The sequence below is a fragment of the Rosa chinensis genome, chromosome 7 (assembly GCF_002994745.2).
Source record: "Rosa chinensis cultivar Old Blush chromosome 7, RchiOBHm-V2, whole genome shotgun sequence".
Classification (NCBI taxonomy): Eukaryota; Viridiplantae; Streptophyta; class Magnoliopsida; order Rosales; family Rosaceae; genus Rosa; species Rosa chinensis.
The window spans coordinates 27,152,030-27,170,684 of record NC_037094.1 but is presented as its reverse complement, the minus strand read 5'-3'; the positions used below and the strand labels follow the sequence as shown (position 1 = coordinate 27,170,684).

Here is an 18,655-nt window from a genome sequence, read left to right as displayed (position 1 = left end):
GAGGGCAATGGGCGGTGCCCTTGGGATATTTGCATACATTTGGCATTTGTGGCAAGAACTGGATATTGTTTGGGCCAGGGCCGACATGGTTGGCCAGAAATATCCTGCCCTTAGGGTCTTGTGTGCAAGAGACCGGGCTCCGGCATGGTTACCGCATACACCAGCGTGAATGTTCTTCATTATTTTGTGACCTTCCTCCGGTGTTACACACTTCAGGTTGGGAAAGCAGTGACCTCTTCTGTACAATTTGCCATTCATGATCGTGTATCGAGCTGACCTTAACTGTAGTCTTCTGGCCTCGACCTTATCGTCCGGTGCCAGGTCGTCGACCATGTATTTCAAAATTGGGTCCATCCATGAAGCTGTGTGGTCCACCGTAAATATTTCTGACACCGTTTTAGAAGTGCTAGGTCTTTCGAGTATTTCGACCTTAGTGGCCCCATAGGTAGGACTTGGAGAAGTTGATGCAAGCTTAGCAAGGGCATCTGCCTTGTCGTTTTCTGCCCTCGGTATTTGGGTAAAAATGTAGGAGGTAAACCTCTGAACTAATGCCCAGGCTAAGGCTTGGTAAGAGGACATGTGGGGTTCCTTTGCCTCGAAGTTACCGCTAACCTGGTTTACGACTAACTGAGAATCACTGAAGATACTAAGGTGCTACACCCCTAGTTCCCGGGCGATCTGCAGACCTGCTATGAGTGCCTCGTACTCTGCGGCATTGTTGGATGCTTTTAAGGCAAATTTGAGGGCGTACTCGTAGACTTGATCGTTCGGGCTAATTAGCATGATACCAGCTCCACTGGTTTTCTTGTTGGACGCGCCATTGACGTATAATCGCCAAGTGCCTGGCGGAGGTGGATCAGGGGCTAGTGGTTCAGGTGATTCTAGGGGTGGGTTATGGGGGGAATTGACTCGGAAATAAAATCTGCCGCTGCCTGGCCCTTAATAGCTGTCCGGGGCTGGTACTTGATATCGAACTCCCCCAGCTCGATGGCCCATTTAATTAACCTGCCTGATGTCTCTGGTTTCTGCAAAACCTGCCTCAATGGGTGATTAGTGAAAACGGTGATTGAGTGTGCTTGGAAGTAATGTCTAAGCTGCCGGGCTGATACCAGGAGGGCCAGTGCCACTTTTTCAATGTCCGGGTACCTGGATTCTGCACCAGTGTAACCTTTTCCAGCGTAGTACATTGGGTACTCGCAATCGGAGTCCTTCCTAATAAGAACTGAGCTCACAGCTGTTGACGATGCTGCCAGATATATGTAGAGCATTTCTCCTGGAACAGGTTTGTAGAGTAGAGGTACCTCTAACAAGTATGCCTTCAAGCCAAGAAAAGCAGCCTCGTGCTCCGCTGTCTAGGCTATTACCTCGACGTGCTTGGTTTTTAGCAATTTGAAGAAAGGAGTACACTTGTCCGTCAGCCTGGAGATGAATCTTGACAGGGCGGCCACCTTGCCTGTAAGAGATTGGACCTTGTTTCGGTAGGTTGGGGACACCATGTCTAATATAGCCTGTACCTTCTCCTGATTGGCCTCAATTCCCCTGTGGCTAATGATGTACCAGAGAAACTTTCCTACCTCGACCCCGAAGATGCACTTCTATGGGTTAAGTCGCATACCATTGCGCAATATGATGGTGAAGACGATTGATAAGTTGGTTACGTGATCCTCCAGAGTTAAACTTTTTACCAGCATGTCGTCCACGTATACCTCCATGATAGTACCGATAACTTCCTCAAACATGGAGTTGACAAGTCGCTGATAAGTGGCACCTGCATTCTTTAACCCAAAAGGCATGACCTGGTAGCAATAGAGTCCTTTGTCTGTGGTAAAGGCAATGTGCTCCTCGTCTGCCGGATTCATTCGAATTTGGTTGTATCCACTGAACGCATCCATGAAACTGAGTAACCGGTACCCAGCAGTGGAGTCGATTAATTGATCAATTCGCGGGAGCGGGAAGCTATCTTTAGGGCACGCTCGGTTGAGGTTTGTGTAGTCCACACACATGCGCCATGATCCCGGAGATTTCTTTGGTACCATGACCACGTTGGCTAACCACCGGGGGTATGTTACTTCCCTGACAAAGTTGATGGCCATCAACTTCTTTACTTCAACCTGGATAGCCCGGTACTTATCTTGTGTGAAGGCCCTTCGTTTTTGTCTTACCGGTGTCGAGTAAGGAACAATACTAAGATTGTGCGTGGCTATCTCCGTCGGTATACCGGGCATGTCCTCATATGACCAGGTGAATGCAAATGTGTTAGAGCGGAGAAACGAGATCAACCCTTCCCTGACAACCGGAGACAGCCTAGTACCGATCTTAACAGTCATGTCCGGGAACTGCTCTGATAGCACCACCTCTTCAATGTCTTCTACGGCACCGGGCCGTTCTTCGTCAGAATCGGTATCATCTGTGGGATCTTCGTACCTGTCCGTCAGAGGGTTAGTAGCTACGTGCAACATTTTAGACTTTCCCCTGCCGCGAGATACAGTCAAAGAATAGCATTTCCTCGCAGCGGCCTGATCACCCTGGATCGTAGCACTGCCGGCCGGGGTTGGCACTTTCGTCATCAGCATGTGACCTGCAATGAAGGTTTTCAGACGCCAGAGTGCCAGTCGACCCAGGATAGCATTATAGGATGAGACGCAGTCCACTACGATGAACTCTGTTTTGATGGTTGAACAATTTGGACTTTCGCCTATCGTGATCGATAGGTAATCTGATCCGAGTGGTTGGACGATATCTCCTGAAAAACTAATGAGGGGCTCATTATCTTGTGACAGCTTGGCTCTTCCTCTGTTCAAAGCTTTGTATGCATCGCGAAATAATACGCTAACTGAGGCCCCAGTGTCTACGAGCACCCGGGACATTATATAATGGTCCATTTGAAGCGTGATTAGGAAGAGATCATCATGGGGCATCTTCAGATCGGCTTCCTCCTCCTGCAGGAATGTCACCGATGTCCACCCGGTGCCACAGTCTTGGTGCGGGGCCTTGTGGAAGTTGAAAACTTCCGGACGACCGAAACTAGAATTTCGTTTCTTCCTCAGGGGAGGCAACTCTTTCGGGCCCCCACCGTGGATCGTGAAGATCTGGCCGTACACGTCTACGGCTCTTATCTCCTTAGCAGGTAGGTATCGTTGAAGCTTGCCCTTATGATGAGGGACTCAATTGTATTTTTTAAAGCAATGCAGAGATTGGTATTGTGTCCGGCATCCTCATGATAAGTGCAGAATTTTTCGGTATCCTGTTGGGTAAGTTTACTCTTCGGGAACTTCCTTGGGGATGGTCCCGGAATCTCACCCTTGTTTTCGTTCCAAATAGTCTCGTATGAAGCGTTGAGGATTGTAAATACCTCATATCGGGGCGGTGGTGGTGTCCGGGGGGCCTGCTGTACCCTCGGCTCCCGGTGAGGGTGAGTGGTCCCGTAACTGTTAGACCTGGATGAGGACTCTTTGCCTCTTTTGTTCGAGGTATGGGGTGACATGTCATGACTATGGACCCACTCCCTCTTGCATGGCTCATCCCTGACCGTCGAGGCCGGTGTGGAAAATCTTAGCTCTGGTCTGGGGGTGTCTCCGTACGTTTCGAATTCGGCATGGGTGTGTCTGATGGCAGTGGCCATCAGCTCGTCGCAGTTAGCTAGAGGATTATGGTTGATCCCAAGGTCCCGGCATTTAGCGGTAGCCGCCTGCCATCGATTTACAAAAGGCTTCAAAGTTTCATCTTCTCCCTGCTGGACCTTTAACAGGCGATTTGGTGTGTGTATCCTGTCGGTGCGTAAGATGAATCGAGCTACAAACTTGTCAGCTAGCTCCTTAAAATTCCTTACAGAACTGACCGGCAGTTCGTAGAACCAGCTCAAAGCCTCCCCTGACAAGGTCTCCTGGAACATATTACAACACACTTCATCCGTATATCCCTTGGCGCTTGTTTGTGATCGGAAAGCCTGTAGATGCTGGTAGGGGTCTCCAACTCCCGTATAGTCAATCTTCAGTGGTTTCGATGTATTCGCTCGAATGGCTCCTCTAACCTGTTGGGTGAAAGGGCCTGGGCGGTCCTCGTAAGTCGTCATAGCTCTCCAGGTGTCTCTATTTTCTGTGGCCTGTACCCTTGCCTGCAGGGCATGCAAAGAGTTGCTCATTTGCACTAGTAATGTCGTGTTAGCATTGGTTACCGGCAAGGTTCTAAAAAACGCTAGGCGCTAGTCGGGCGGTGACCCGAGGATTAGCGCCCAGGGGCCTAGGCGGGGATTAGGTGGTTTTTATTTTTATATTTTATTTTTATTTTTATAACATATAATTATTTAAATAAAAATATAAGGTATATATAATGTTGGAAAATAGAAAGAATGGCATGGACAAATTGGTCAATTGAGCAATAACTCACTAAGTATAATAATATAAAAAATAAAAATAAAAAACCAAGCTTGAGTCTTCGACATTCCAACCTATCCCACTAAAGTACTAATTAAACCAAACCCACTACCTCTCTCTCTCTCTCTCTCTCTCGCTCTCTTCCATTTCTGTGCGTCAAAACCTCAGGCAACCTCTTCCCTCTCTCTTCCATTTCTGTGCATCAAAACCCAAGGCAAGCTCTTCCATTTCTCTGCGTCAAGACCCAAGGCAAGGCCACCACAGATCTGAGACCTCCAAGATCTCCATCTACAATTTCCAATCTTTAACAGTAAGCTACTACTCTCTCTCTGTTTCGTTGCCCAGAAAACGTGGTCAAGAAATTGGGGATTATAGTAAAGATTGAAGCTTTTGCTTTTCTTGAACCAAAGAGGGAATCCCATGTTTTCTCTGCACCCAAATAGATGATTTTGATTTTGAATTGTGATTTATGTGCTTAGAATATGGATTTTTCAGTTCTGGGTTGTTGGCAAACTAAGAGAGTGAGAGAAGACAATCGTTGCTTTGACGAATGAGGATAAAAAAAAAAAAAAAAAATTCAAGCGCCTAGGGCCAAGCCTGCTCCGCCCAGCCTCCGCTCAGGCCGCCTAACCTCCGTCTAGCTCGCCTAGGCGGGCGCCTAAGAGGCCAGCGCCTAATACCTTCGCCCAGGCCAAAATCGGAACGGTACGCCTGCGACTAGCGCCTAGGCGCCGCCCAGGCCGATTTTTAGAACCATGGTTACCGGTGGGATATTGTGAACTGGCTGTGGTAACGGTGGTGGTGGCAGATGCCTCAAACTTTCCGGGAATAAGTCTACTGGTATCTGGATTATCCGTTGACAGCCCTCCGCAGAAGGTGCTGGGGCGGTGCTGTGGCCTCTTGTTGTCGGGGCAGTGTTCACACCTGTTGCTAGCGAGGATGCTCTAGCCAGGGCCTGGGTGAGTGCCTCGTTGTGCTGGTGCCTCCTGTCCAGTGCTCGGGCCAGCGCTGTGTTTTCATCTTCCAAATCCTGCATTCTCTGTTGCGCAAGGCCGTTTGTTTCCCTATCGGTACTCCTTTGTTCCCAATCGATCCTGGATTGTTCCCTGAAGGCTGCGATCTCAGCTCGCATAGACTCCAACTCCGATACCAGAGTCACTTGATCCGGGACTATCGGGTCCAAGGATCTGAGACCATGCATTGATCCTTGAACACTTGGCGCTTCTGCTGAAGAAGTTCCTGGAGTGAATATCAGTGCCCGGGCGACACTTCTACCCTCTCCTGCCACTTCTGGCTCATCCATGATACGTATCCCCTATCTGGCGCACCAATGTTTCTGGTGGCTTTCTCCGGGTACCTCACACATAATGCTATACAGTCTGGGGTACCGATCCAACTCCTAAATCCTGTATCAAGAACACAACGTTAGAGGGGTAAACCGTACCGGATGGTTTACACCTCTCCGATACTTAAGTGAGAAACTAATAGATGTGTATTAAGTAAATAGTGGATAAAGGAGTTATTACCCGTAAAAGGTGGTTGTGCTAATGTCCTTATACTCGAGCATGGGAAAGGAGTCTCCCCTAGCTTCGATGTGGGACACAGGTTGTTCTTCTGATGCCATATCAGCCCTCTTGTTGTGTAAATAGATGGGCTGTGCTAGCCTTGTCCCAGGCCCTGGGTGCCCGGGGTGGCCTCCCAAATGGGCTCGGCCATGGTGGCTCGTGAACCCGGCCCATGGCATAGTACCTGAGAGTACGGATGGGGCCCAACCGATAGTGCCAAATTTAGTTGAGACTTACTCAGTATGTACAACCTCTAAATGCTGCATATACTACACTCCTAGCACATATCATATGACAACGGGCTCACTCCTCGGATCATCTTATTTCGTCAATTGGACGTGACAATGCTAGAGAGTTTACATCGAAGACTTTCGATGGTTATTTCATTAGGGACTAATGTTGGACATCATATCCTCATGTACACACCCAAATGGTCTCACGGAAACGACTACGATGGTAGCCCGGATATTGGTAATGCACACCAATCTCCTTGGGGTGATGCAATATCGCATGCAACTATGCTAATTCGTCTACGACCTACTGCCACTCAATGTATCTCTGCGTTACAGCTAGTGACTGGGTACACGTACTTCGTACTTACGCACATTTGAATGAGCCATTTATGTGCCAATTGCGCTGCCACAATGCACTATGATGGGTCCTTACAGATGAATGGGCAACTACGTTGGATTTGTGACTCCAACAATCGTCCGCCACTTAATGCCCTTGCAAGGCGATCTCCTTACCGCTAGATTTGCGGGTTGTTACTTTGATGAGATAGTATTCCCTTCGTTAGGGGGAGATAAGAACACGAATGTTCAGCAGGAATGACATGAATTGTCGTGGTCTATCCCCACTATGTCTCATCTCGATCCTTGTTAAAGCGACAAGATCACACATCTGCTGCAAGTATACTTGCAAGGAAGGACGTCCCTACGAGAGGACATAACGTCACCCTACACGAAGGTAGGCATGGCGCCAACCCCAAAGAGAGTGGCACTCTGGTGTTACAGGCCATGGCCCCAGCTAGGATGCGTGGGAGACTCGTGGATTAGAAGGATACTTTGGCACAACCCAATCCTTGGATCATCGACACTCAAAATCCGTCTCATGAGAATCTTCCGGATTATGTTTATCGTTGGGGGACGCCTCAACGTCAGAACATATTCCTGAGAATATAGAGCTCTTTGAAAATTACACTAGTGTACATGAGACGTGGGATAGAAACTCCATCATAATTGATGATGTAGTTGCGCATTTCGTTGCGCATGAGTTTGTTGAGTCCGATGATATTGAACCACGCTCCTTTGATGAATGAATGCCAACGTAGAGAGATTTGGCCTAAATGGAAATATGCGATCTAAGTTAAGTTGGATTCTCTAACGAAGAGGAAGGTTTTCGAGCCAGTGATGCCAACACCTCCTGACATAAAACCTGTTGACTAATGGGTCTTTGTTAGAAAGCGTGATGAGAAAAAGATATGACAATCTGGCCTTATGGCGCAAGGCTTCTCACAAAACGCCCTGGAATCCACTACGATGAGACATATTCTCTCGTAATGGATGTCATTGCACTCCACTACCCTGTCAGTTTGGTAGTTTCCGAGTAACTGAACATGTAGCTTACAAATGTGGTCACTACGTATCTTTATGGGGATCTAGATACGGAATGTACATGAAAGTTCATGGTTAACTCCATTTAACCAAGTTAAGCGGCTTGAGCGTGTTTTACAAAGAGGTTGAAACGCTCACTAAAGTGACTACTTGATTGGGAAGGGATATGCCCACGCGTTTTCAGAACAAGTTTCTGATTCTGTAGCGGTTCACGTTGGACATGATCTTCATTGAAAGCCCTTAAAGAGTTAAGGGAAACCGCTGAACACTTGAAATTTGATTTTGAGATGAAAGATTTTGGGAGAACACAATTATGTCTCGGTTTGGAACTTAAGCATCGTGTTGATAGATGTTTAGACATTTTGACAAGGTCAAGCCTTCAAGCACCCCCATGATCGTCCGTAGTCTTGATCCTGAAAAGAATCCTCTTTGTCCAAAGGATGATGACGAAGATGTGCTAGAGGCAGGAGTGCCTTACTTGAACATAATAGGCGCATTATTGCACTTAGCTCGATGCATAAAGACCGGACATCTCATTTGCAATGAACTTGTTAGTTAGATATAGCTCTGCGCCAACGCGACGCCATTGGATTGGTGTAAAAGATATCTTTCAGTACTTGAGATGTATGATTGATATGGGCTTGTTCTATCCCTATAAAGAGATGACGGATTCTGACCCATCACACACCAGGAACGCTGTCAACACTGGCCTGCGTCCACTATCCCCATCCCAAAACGACATGTGTTTTGGAAGGTTTTGCTGATGTTGGGTATCTCTCTGGCCCACACAAAAGTCATTCCCAAACTGGTTAAGTGTTCACCATAGGTAAGACCGCGATATCTTGGAGGTCTACAGAATAGACCCTAGTCACTATATCTTCGAACAATGCAGAGATTATTGCTCTTCACGAAGTGGTTCGTGAATGTATATGGATTTGATCCATAATTACGCATGTTCGAACAATTATGGTTTGAAATCTACCACATATGAGCCTATGAGCATTTAGGATAATGCTGCTTGTTTTGAACAAATGAAGCAAGGCTATATCAAAAGTGACAACACCAAGGATAATCAGCAATAACAGACTCTCTTCAAGATCAAAGTGAACTAGGTTCGTTCTGAGGACAGTATGACAGACTTGCTCACTAAGTCATTGCCTAAATTCCACTTTCGAGAAACATGTTGGTAACATCGTTTGCGGAAGTTATCTGAACTCCCATGACCGTTGTCATCAGGGGGAGATGCAGACATCAGGGGGAGATGTCTACATGTATGGTCTCGAAACGTAAAGGGTGTGTTGTGCTCTTTTTCCCATTCGACAGAGGTTATTTTTGTCCTACAGGGTTTTTGTTACTCGGCAAGGTTTTTAATGAGGCAACGAGATGAGCACCACGTTTGGGCGACACAAGAGGGAGTGTTCAAGTAAATCAAGAATACGTGTCTGGCCCAAACTCTAGGTTACTTGACCTAGTTGTAATAGAGTTTCGAATTAGAGATATTCATAGATATCCGATTAATTGTACGATTATATTTCCTTTGTACAACTCTAATTTTATGCCTTGTAATCCTCTATATAAAGAGGCTCCTATTATCAATGAAAGCACAACTCAATTCTCTCCCAATTTCAGTTTTTCTTAAACAAAAAGTTTAGTATCCTTGGACAGTAAAAGGCATGGAAAAAATCAGAAAAGTAAATTTCAGTTTGATAAATGAACCGAACTGGCAGATTTTTTTTTTCATCGTGTTTCGATGAAGAAATAATTTGATGTGGACACTATATAGAAATCACATAAATTAGGAACTCCAAAACAGATAAACTTAAAATGAGTATAAGCTTAATGCTAGATGTAGCACAAGAACACCAGAACAAGTTTGGTAGACTTTGATTTTCAAGCTAAAGAAAGGTTACCCTTTGGACAAATTTATTTTACATATCTAACCTTTACACTCTCAATTATTTGTGTTTCTACGCTTTTAATGTCATTGCATGTGCCTATATACTCAGTGGCGGACCCTGCATTTTATTTATATGGAGGCATATTGTCGTATTTTCTTTATTTTAAGCTGTTGTGACTTTGTCAATGAGCATATGTTAATATTTAGACTAAAATTTTGTATGCTAGCTCGTAGATCATCAATTAACTCCGCAACAAACAAAAATTCAGCGGGCGCATGAACCCTCACTTGCCCTCAACTAGGTCTGCCGGTGTGTATACTCACTAATTTTAATGAATCTTGTTTAATCATTGATCTTACCGTGAATCATCGGTGAGCAATATGAGGGTTTACTTCGGTTTTGTCCTGCAAACATCGCATATGCATACGGTATGCTAGCCATTGATGCATTTGTCGGGCTTTAATGATCCTCTATGGGTGGAGATTTTATGATAGCACTGACCGATGATAGTGGACTAACCTAACCAGTTGGTCATGAGATAATGCATTCCCTTGAGCTCTTATGAAGTACCAACATGGCAACAATACATTCTCAGGGCTATATAACATTTTCCCAGCATTAGCCTTGGGGAAGATATATAGTATTTAAAATAAGTGAAAAAAACACATAAAGCTTAAGGAGTCGAGTTCAAAGATTCTAATAAATGTTGGTCACAGAATCGGTATTTTATACTGGTTGCGTTTGAAAATGTGTAATATTTTTTATTATCGTATCTAAAAAATAGTCTGATCTCATATGTGATATTTAGTGTCGTATCTTTAGATAATTTATTTATACTATTATTAAGAGAAGAGAGATTGTTCTCCATAAATGATTTTTTTTTACCAATTTACTCTTTATATATATATATATATTTTGAAGGTAAAAGATACTGATCTTTGTTGAATTAAGTAGGAGGGAGAAGCTCCTTTTGAACAAGGTCTGTGATGCAATTAGGTGTGTAATTCACCCAATTGTTACATTGCTGGGATTCAAAGGCTAAATTACCTAATCTATGCGCAACCTTGTTGCATGTTCTAGGAGCAAAAGACACCTTAACCTGTGGCAAACTTCTCAAGGTGCTCCGGATGTCATAAACTAAGATTCCATGTTCAGATAGAATAGCAGTTGACCCATTGATGTCATACACAGCTCTTTGGCAATCAGTCTCAAGGAGAACTGACTGAATACTCTGCTGCTGCACAAACCTCAATCCGGTTTGAATAGCCAGAAGCTCCACTTGCAACTCTGAACTAGCAAACTGAACAGCAGATTGAAAGGCAGCAACGACCTCTCCATTGGAGTTTCTAAGGACCCATCCAATTCCACCTCATGTTAATTGAGATATGAAGGCCCCATCAACGTTGAGTTTGAGGTCGTGCCCAGCGGTAGGCCTCCATACTTGTGTAATGCGGTGACTGGGTGTAGCCTCATTGGTGGTTGACTTATGAAATTCTTCCAACCATATCATAGTACAAAAGAAAATGTCGGTTGCCGTACGTGTTGTACCCTCCCACAACATAGTATTTCGATTTGCCCATAGGCCCCAGATGAGCATCCTTAACTTCTCAAAGACCTTGAATTTGAGACTCACAGCTTGGCTCAAGAACCATTCCTTGAAAGGAGTTTGAGGGAGGAGAGAATGTTGCAGGTAAAAGGGAGCCTGGGACAATAAAGTATAGGTTGTGGGGCACTTACAGAAAGTATGATAAGTGTCCTCAATATGATGATCACATAGAGGACAGTTGAGTAGTCCCTCAGTCTTTCTCTAGTAGGCAGCAGATTGCAGCAGGCTCTCCAAACACAAATTTGAACTTTTCCAGGTACCTTAGCTCTCCAGAGTTTCCTCTACAATTCCTTAAAAGGATTACTGGTGGAAGTTGATGCAAGAGCATTGCCAAGAACATGCTCCCTAACATGCTCCCTAGCAATCCAGTACGCACTCTTTACCATGAACCAACCACGCTTATCCAAGCTCCAATATTGCTTGTTAGGGGTGCCATATCGACCTAGAGGAATGCTGAAGATTTTGGTGGCAACAATAGGGTGAAAAACAGCATGAATAATATTTGGAATCCACTGCCTAGTTCGGGAATCAATCAAGTCTGCCACAAACTCAACAGGAGACTCAGTTGGTCTTTAAATGAGGGATTGTGGGCAGTTTGGAACCCACTGGTCATGCCACGCTCGGATATTCGTCCCATCTCCAACCTGCCATCGAATACCAGCTTTTAATACTGGTCGTCCAGCAAGAATACTCCTCCAAGAGAAGGAGGGTGCATCCCCTAAGTCTGCTTGCCAAAACTCACAATTTGGAAAGTACCTTGCTTTGTATAATTGAGCTATAAGTGATGAAGGATTTGTAACAATTCTCCAACCCTATTTAGCTAACATAGCAAGGTTATAAGCATAAATGTTTTTAAAACCCATACCTCCTTCATGCTTGGTAAGACAAAGCTGCTCCCAACTTCTCCAATGGATCTTCTTTTTGTCAGATGAATCACCCCAAAAGAAAAGAAGCACACAACTTGTGTATGTCATCACAGAGAGTTTTTGGCAATAGGTAACAATTCATAGCATAAAGTGGCATGGTTTAAGCCACTGCTTTTATCAAAATCTCCTTGCTAGCACAACTCAGAATTTTAGCCCTCCCATTTTCAAGCTTCTTGGATAATTTTTCCTTGATGTACTGAAATATTTACTCTTTATATATTAGAAGACTTTGAATTAGAAATAATCAATTGGGCTAATAAAATCAATTTACAAATAAAAATGAATGCACTGGATGTGGAAACGTGGTGGATTTTTAAGAGGAAACTGCCACTATTTTTAACCACCTCCCCACACACTCCTTAGAGCTTTAGAGGAGGAAAAACAAAAAAACTTACACAGAGTGTGCAGACCGTAGACCCATACTGATTTTATTTTACGAAAATACAAAATTGATAACTTTGTTATTACTATTATAAAGCAATTAGACAACGTTACACTTACACCAACATAAAAGTCCTCGATGGTAGCTAGCAAGTAGTGACCATCCTCACCTCAGCGTCATTTCCGTTTAATTTTGACTTTGGCGATCCTCTCAGAAATGACATTTTAGCCAAACTAATAATATTGATATTATTATTATTAGGAGGAGTAGTAGTAGTAGTAGTAGTAATAATGAACACGAATCATCGCAATCGCTTCGTCACCCTTTTTGGCCCCCACTTCGTCCCTTCCTTCCTTCCTCCCTTCCTTTGTTTCATCTAATTCCATTCAGCCATTCATTCTATCTTTGACCGACTCCAACAAGCGGGTCTTCAAACCCCTTTGCTTGTCTCTTTTTCCCCGGAGATAGAAACGATCCAGCTTTGACTCTTCTTTGCCGTATCACTTGCTCAAGTCAAGCGTAATTTTCTATTCCCCTCTTTCTCAATTCCGTTTCTTACTTGTCTCGCCTTTCGTGCTGTTTACCCTTCATGCTGTTTTGAACCCTACGAGGATTGTTGTGGTTTTGGTTGGGAGTTTTCCCAATTGGGTTTTGTGTTTGTGGTTCTGATTTTGGTTGGGTTGTTCTCTGTTTTCTGAATTGGATTTTTGGTGTTTCCTGTTTTGGGGGTTAGAGCTACAGGGAAGAAAGTCAGATTTGTTGCTGGTGTTTTTTTTTTTTTTTAAGGTTAATTGTATCTGGGATTTGTTTTTGTGTGTGTGTGTGTTGGAGTGAGCGAAGAAAAGGGCAGCTCTTGTGCTTGATTTGGTTTGAATTTGATTCCTTAAGCAAACTGGGGTTGTTTTGAGCTTGGTTTTGGAGCTTGCTTGGTGGGTATGTGTCCAAGTACATGTATTTCATTTGGTGAAGTTGTCTAGTGTGATTCAAGCTTCTGGCTTTTGAGCTTCAAGTTTGAATCTTTGAACTCCTGTGCTGTTGTTTTGAAGCTTATGAATGGTTTGACTTTGTGGAGGCATTCACAGAAGGTAGATTGGTTGGTGGTTTGAGTTTGTTTGCGTTTTCTACAAAATGGATAACTCCACAAATAGGCATACTGATCATTTGGGGGTGAACAAGATTGGGAAAAATATAAGGAAGAGTCCTTTGCACCAGCCCAATTTCGGTAATGCTGCTGCAAGTGCTGCTAATGCTGTGAATGCTGCTAGGCAACAGCCTCAGCCTCAGGTGTACAACATAAGCAAGAACGACTTTAGGAACATTGTTCAGCAGCTTACTGGTTCGCCATCACAAGATCCTTTGCCGAGGCCTCCCCAGGGTCCGCCCAAACCCCAAAGTATGCGGTTGCAGAAGATCCGACCTCCTCCATTGACACCTATCAACAGACCTGTAGTCCCACCTCCAGTCCCTGTACAGGCAGCCCCGCCGCCTGTTCCTTACAATAATGGCTTTGTTAGGCCTCCCCATTTTGGACAACCATCACCAACACTGATGCCACCGTTTCCACCTGGAGATTCAATGTGGCCGAATACAGCTGAGTCTCCAATCTCAGCATATATGCGGTACCTTCAAAGTTCAATGATGGATCCAACTCCAAGGGGAAACCAGCCTCAGCCTCAACCACAAGGTCCAGGTCAAATTCAAGGACAGCCACCATCAACTGGTTTACTTCCCCACCCATCCATGCCTGCGCAGCCGCCCCCAAGAATGAATGGCCCTGTACCACCTGCGCCTAATCTCCCATCCCCTCAAATGGGTGGTCCTCCACTGTTACCCTCTCCAACTTCCCAGTTCCTATTGCCATCCCCAACCAGTTACAACTACTTGTTATCTCCACGGTCACCTTATCCATTGCTTTCACCTGGGACACAGTTTCCTTCACTGACCCCCAATTTTCAGTTTTCACAATCAGGGATATTAGGTCCAGGGCCTCAAGCCCCACCTTCTCCAGGCTTTTTATATCAATTATCTCCAGGGTTTTTTCCTCTATCAAGTCCACGATGGAGGGGTTAATAGCTGTCTCAACAGTGTTATGCATTTGGCTTCCATGCTTGTTACTGAGCTCGTTTTTATGTAGATTCGTCTACTTGTTAGTGCTTCTGTTGTGAAAAATGTATTGTATACTGGTAGTGTAAGAGGTCCTTTCGGCGACTTGTAGTTCATTTGTGTTCTCTTTATTTATCTTTTGACACTCATTCTGCAGCTAATCCTAAATCCTGTAACAGCTGCTATCTTTTTTTTATTTTTTCGACGAGTTCAATTTAGGAAATATAGTGAAGATCATCAAAAGGGTAATTGGGGAAGATTGGACAGGAGCATGAGCATAACATGAATGTCAGAAAGAGCTGTAACATGAAAGGACGTAGGACACTTGAATTACATATGTAGGCTCTTTAGAAAGAGTTCTTGTAATTGTAATATTTGAATTAAATCTTAGTTTGATGTTGAGTTCTTCTGCAGTTAGATTTTCGTGTTAGTTATTTCAGTATTGTTGTACCTTTTTTTATTCAATGAAGGATATCTTGCTCGACTCCACTAATATGTTGATGAAATGGTTTCTCATTATATTGCTCCTTCACTTTACCTGTTTCAAGTTTGTGAAAGAAAGTGAAATGAATGAACTGTAACCTTATTCAGTTATCTGTATTCATTATTTTAGAATAAAGGTTATTAGGAAGGAAAGTTTATCTAGATAATGGAGTATATTTAACATCTACTTAGCATACTCTCTTCAGATACCTTCTTAGTATTCTAAGCATTTTATTTAGTTTGAGATTAATTAGTAGTGCTTCTATGTGAAGATGAGATTTGCTGATATTCTGACATTTTATGGTTTCCTACTCCTGCCAAGGGTTAAATATTTGCAATATTGCATGCCTGTATTCATGGAAACCTTAATTCTCATGATCTGACTGGTGGTAAGATCTTGATGAAGTTTTGAGGAGCAAACCTTCTTAGCCTCGTAGTTATGAATTCTCTACTATACAGGGGTCGTATAGAGATGTTGTAAAATGTTAGAATGGGTCTGATGGCTTTTGTATTGATAGTAACAGGAGCATAACCAGAAAGCACCCCTTAGAGGTTTACCATGAATCCTTGCATCTTGGTTCTGAAATTTAACTTTCCTCACCTTTAGGTATATCTGCGCATTGAGGAAATTTAGGAACCCAGATGAAGTTGGAAGTTTTAGAAGTTGGAAGGTAGATAGAAGTGCAGCAGCCACTTTTCATTTTTTCCGATTACAGGCGACCCTTAAATTGATCATACCTAAACATCATAATATATGCCTTGGCTAACATAGTAACATAGGGGCTTAAATGCGTAACCTATCATTCCGCCGATTACATATTATTCTGAGCCAGTAGATGATGCAGGACAAGTGCCATTTAGGCTCCGAGATGCTTTATATTATTGGTTGAAGCAAGGGAAGGATAGAAATTAAACTAGAAAGCCATGGCTCTGTCCTTAGGCATCGCCCAATGCTTTTGGACTCATTCTATTCAGCTGCTTATTATTGCTACATGAATCACTGAAAGTACCTAATATCACTCGATAAGAATAACAGACGCAATGTATAACCTAATTAATGCATTGGTTATTCACATAGGAATACCGATCGACAGTGAAACTAAAATACACATATAGACTCCTAATAAGATGGTGCTTGGCACCTGGTTAGGTTCTTTATTATCCTTGGAATTGGAAGAAGTCGATTAAGGCCATTCAAGGAATTTTGAAGTCCTTTGCAATCACCGGTAAATATTGACCGAAATAGGCTAACAAATTGGTCGGTATATATAACATTGCTGTGCAGTGAAGGCCAATTTGTAGAGGCTTTCTGTGTTCACTGACTTTCTAAAATTCCCAAAAGCCCTAGCTCTCTCTTGCCGTTCCAATCTCAGAGTATCTGTTGATCTCAAGATTTAAAGTTTTGCAAGGATGAGCATGGTTGGATTTTATATTGGCAATGAGAGTGGCACTGTAGCCATGGTAAGGGGGAGCAGTATTGATATTGTCCTCAATGATGAGTCTAAACAACAAACTCCGACTGTAGTTTGTTTTGGAGACGAGCAGCAAGTCATTGGATCAGGAGAGGCTGCAGCTTCATCTATTATGACTCCCAACTCAATCTCTCAGATTAACCGCTCAATTGGGATCCTGTGTTGCAGAGTGATCTCAAGTCGCTACCTTTATTGTTACTGAAGGGTCTGATGGGTATCCATTGATTAATGTCCATTATTTGGGAGAAGCAGTGACATTTAGACCTACCCAACTTAACAATTTCCCATGTGAAAAGCATGGTGGAGAAGAACATCAATGCACCAGTTGTAGACTGCTGCATTGGAATTCCTCTTTATTTCACTGATCTTCAAAGGAGAAGTGTTATGGACGCGGCCACAATTGCCGGCTTGAAGCCCCTGTGCTTGTTTCATGAAACTAAAGCGTCTGCTTTAGAGTTTGGTGTTTACAAGAAGGATTTACCAGAAAGTAAACACAGCCAACTCAATGTTGCTTTTGTGGATATTGGACATGCTACCTTTAAGAAGGGCGTGATGAAAATACTAGTTCATTCATTTGATCAGTGTTTGGGTGTACTATTCCGGCATTTCTCTGTGAAATTTCAGGACGATTACCAGATCAATGTTTTTCAGAACACCAGGGCCTGCCATCAGCTTCAAACTGCATGTGAGAAGCTGAAGAAGGTGCTGAGTAATAAATCTGAGGCATCTGTGAATATCCAGTGCTTAATTGGCGATAAAGATGTTAGCGGTTTCATTAAGGAGGAGTTTGAACAAATTTGTGTTCCTATTTTGGAACGACTGATGAGACCTTTGAAGAAAGACCTTGCTGAAGATGGCGAGTTTACAGTAGAAGATGTTGACATGGTTGAGGTTGTGCTCTCATGTTCCTGCTATAATCAAGATGTTGAAACATTTTTTGGGGCTACGCGAGCTTTGAATGCGAGTGAGAACATTGCGAGGCTTTGTGCCCTGCAATGTGCAATTTTTTGTCCGATATTCAAAGTCCAAAAGTATCAGGTCTATGATTTCTTGCCATTTTCAGTTACAATTTCTTGGATACATTATTCTTGTAATCCCCAAAGTACTTTCCTTTTGCCAAAGGGAAATCCTATTCCAAGTCTCAAGCCTCTTGCATATAATGGAGCAGATACATTCTCAGTTGATGTGCAGACTCTGCAGTATGACGATCTTGGTGAAGTGCAGGCAGCACCCGCAAAAAGTACGTATTCAATTGGCCCTTTGAAGTCTACATCAGGTGAACGGGTGAAAATGAAGGTGAAAGTTCGCATGAATTTGAATGATATTGTGTCTATAGAGTCGGCAACTGTTTTGGAAAAGAAAGAAGTTCATGGGGTTCTAGAGGTAACAGAAGTTCGTGTGCCTGTGGCCGAATTAGTTTATGGAGGAATGACTGAAGCAGAAGTGCATAAGGCAAGGACGAAGGAATTTGAGATGGGCTTCACAAGATCGATTAACGGAGACCTGAGCATCATGGCATTTTAATGAAACTTAAATCCTATATGCTTCAGTTGGATATGATTCATTTGCACACAGTACTGTACTCTTATCTTCCAGAGTTTCTACATATGATTTGCATAATACAAATGTTGTTGCATTATGAAGTAAAAGAATGCAATTTTTCTTTGGAAAGCAAGCAAGACTAGGATTAGCATTGAACTGCAGATGAGGCATCCGGGCCAATTGTGAGATTAGCCGTAATTGGTTATGAAATACTTGACGTTCCTTACCTTAGGATTTACTCACTGAAGAAATTACAGGGCATCTTCAACAATTAAAAGCTAAAGTTGAGCTATTTTAACTTGCAACACTACCCTAAAAGTCTATTCGAGCTAGCTCTTTTGAAATTTAAATCTTTAATGTTGTTGGTGATTTTTGCATAGTTATAAACTTATTATACTTCATTGAGCATCTTCCACTATTAAGCTACTGGGAAATTTGGCTCCGAGTTATATATCTTCTCTATGATTCCTCTTAACACATTAAGCTAGCAACTAACTTGAGTTATAGTCGATGTCTTCGAGTAATTTTTTTCTCACGACTTTTCAAATATGATGGTCAAAGGATCAGAAATTTTTTTGCTATTGCAAATGCATCAGTGAGATTAAGAGTTTACACTTAGAAATAAAAAAGTTTGATACAAAGATAGACTTGTTACTTTGTCTGATTTTACTTAACATTTTCTCGGACTATAG

At 43.1% G+C, this 18,655-nt stretch overlaps 1 protein-coding gene and 1 pseudogene across 1 annotated transcript; both read left to right on the top strand.

Annotated features, from left to right (window-relative positions):
- Positions 1-12,679: 12,679 nt before the first annotated feature.
- LOC112176762 (protein HAIKU1) lies at positions 12,680-14,883 on the top strand. The gene has a single exon (XM_024314827.2). The coding sequence runs from the start codon at positions 13,492-13,494 to the stop codon at positions 14,431-14,433; it is 942 nt and encodes a 313-aa protein (XP_024170595.1). The 5' UTR covers positions 12,680-13,491; the 3' UTR covers positions 14,434-14,883.
- A 208-nt stretch (positions 14,884-15,091) lies between these two features.
- Positions 15,092-18,322, top strand: LOC112176761 (annotated as a pseudogene).
- Positions 18,323-18,655: the final 333 nt, after the last annotated feature.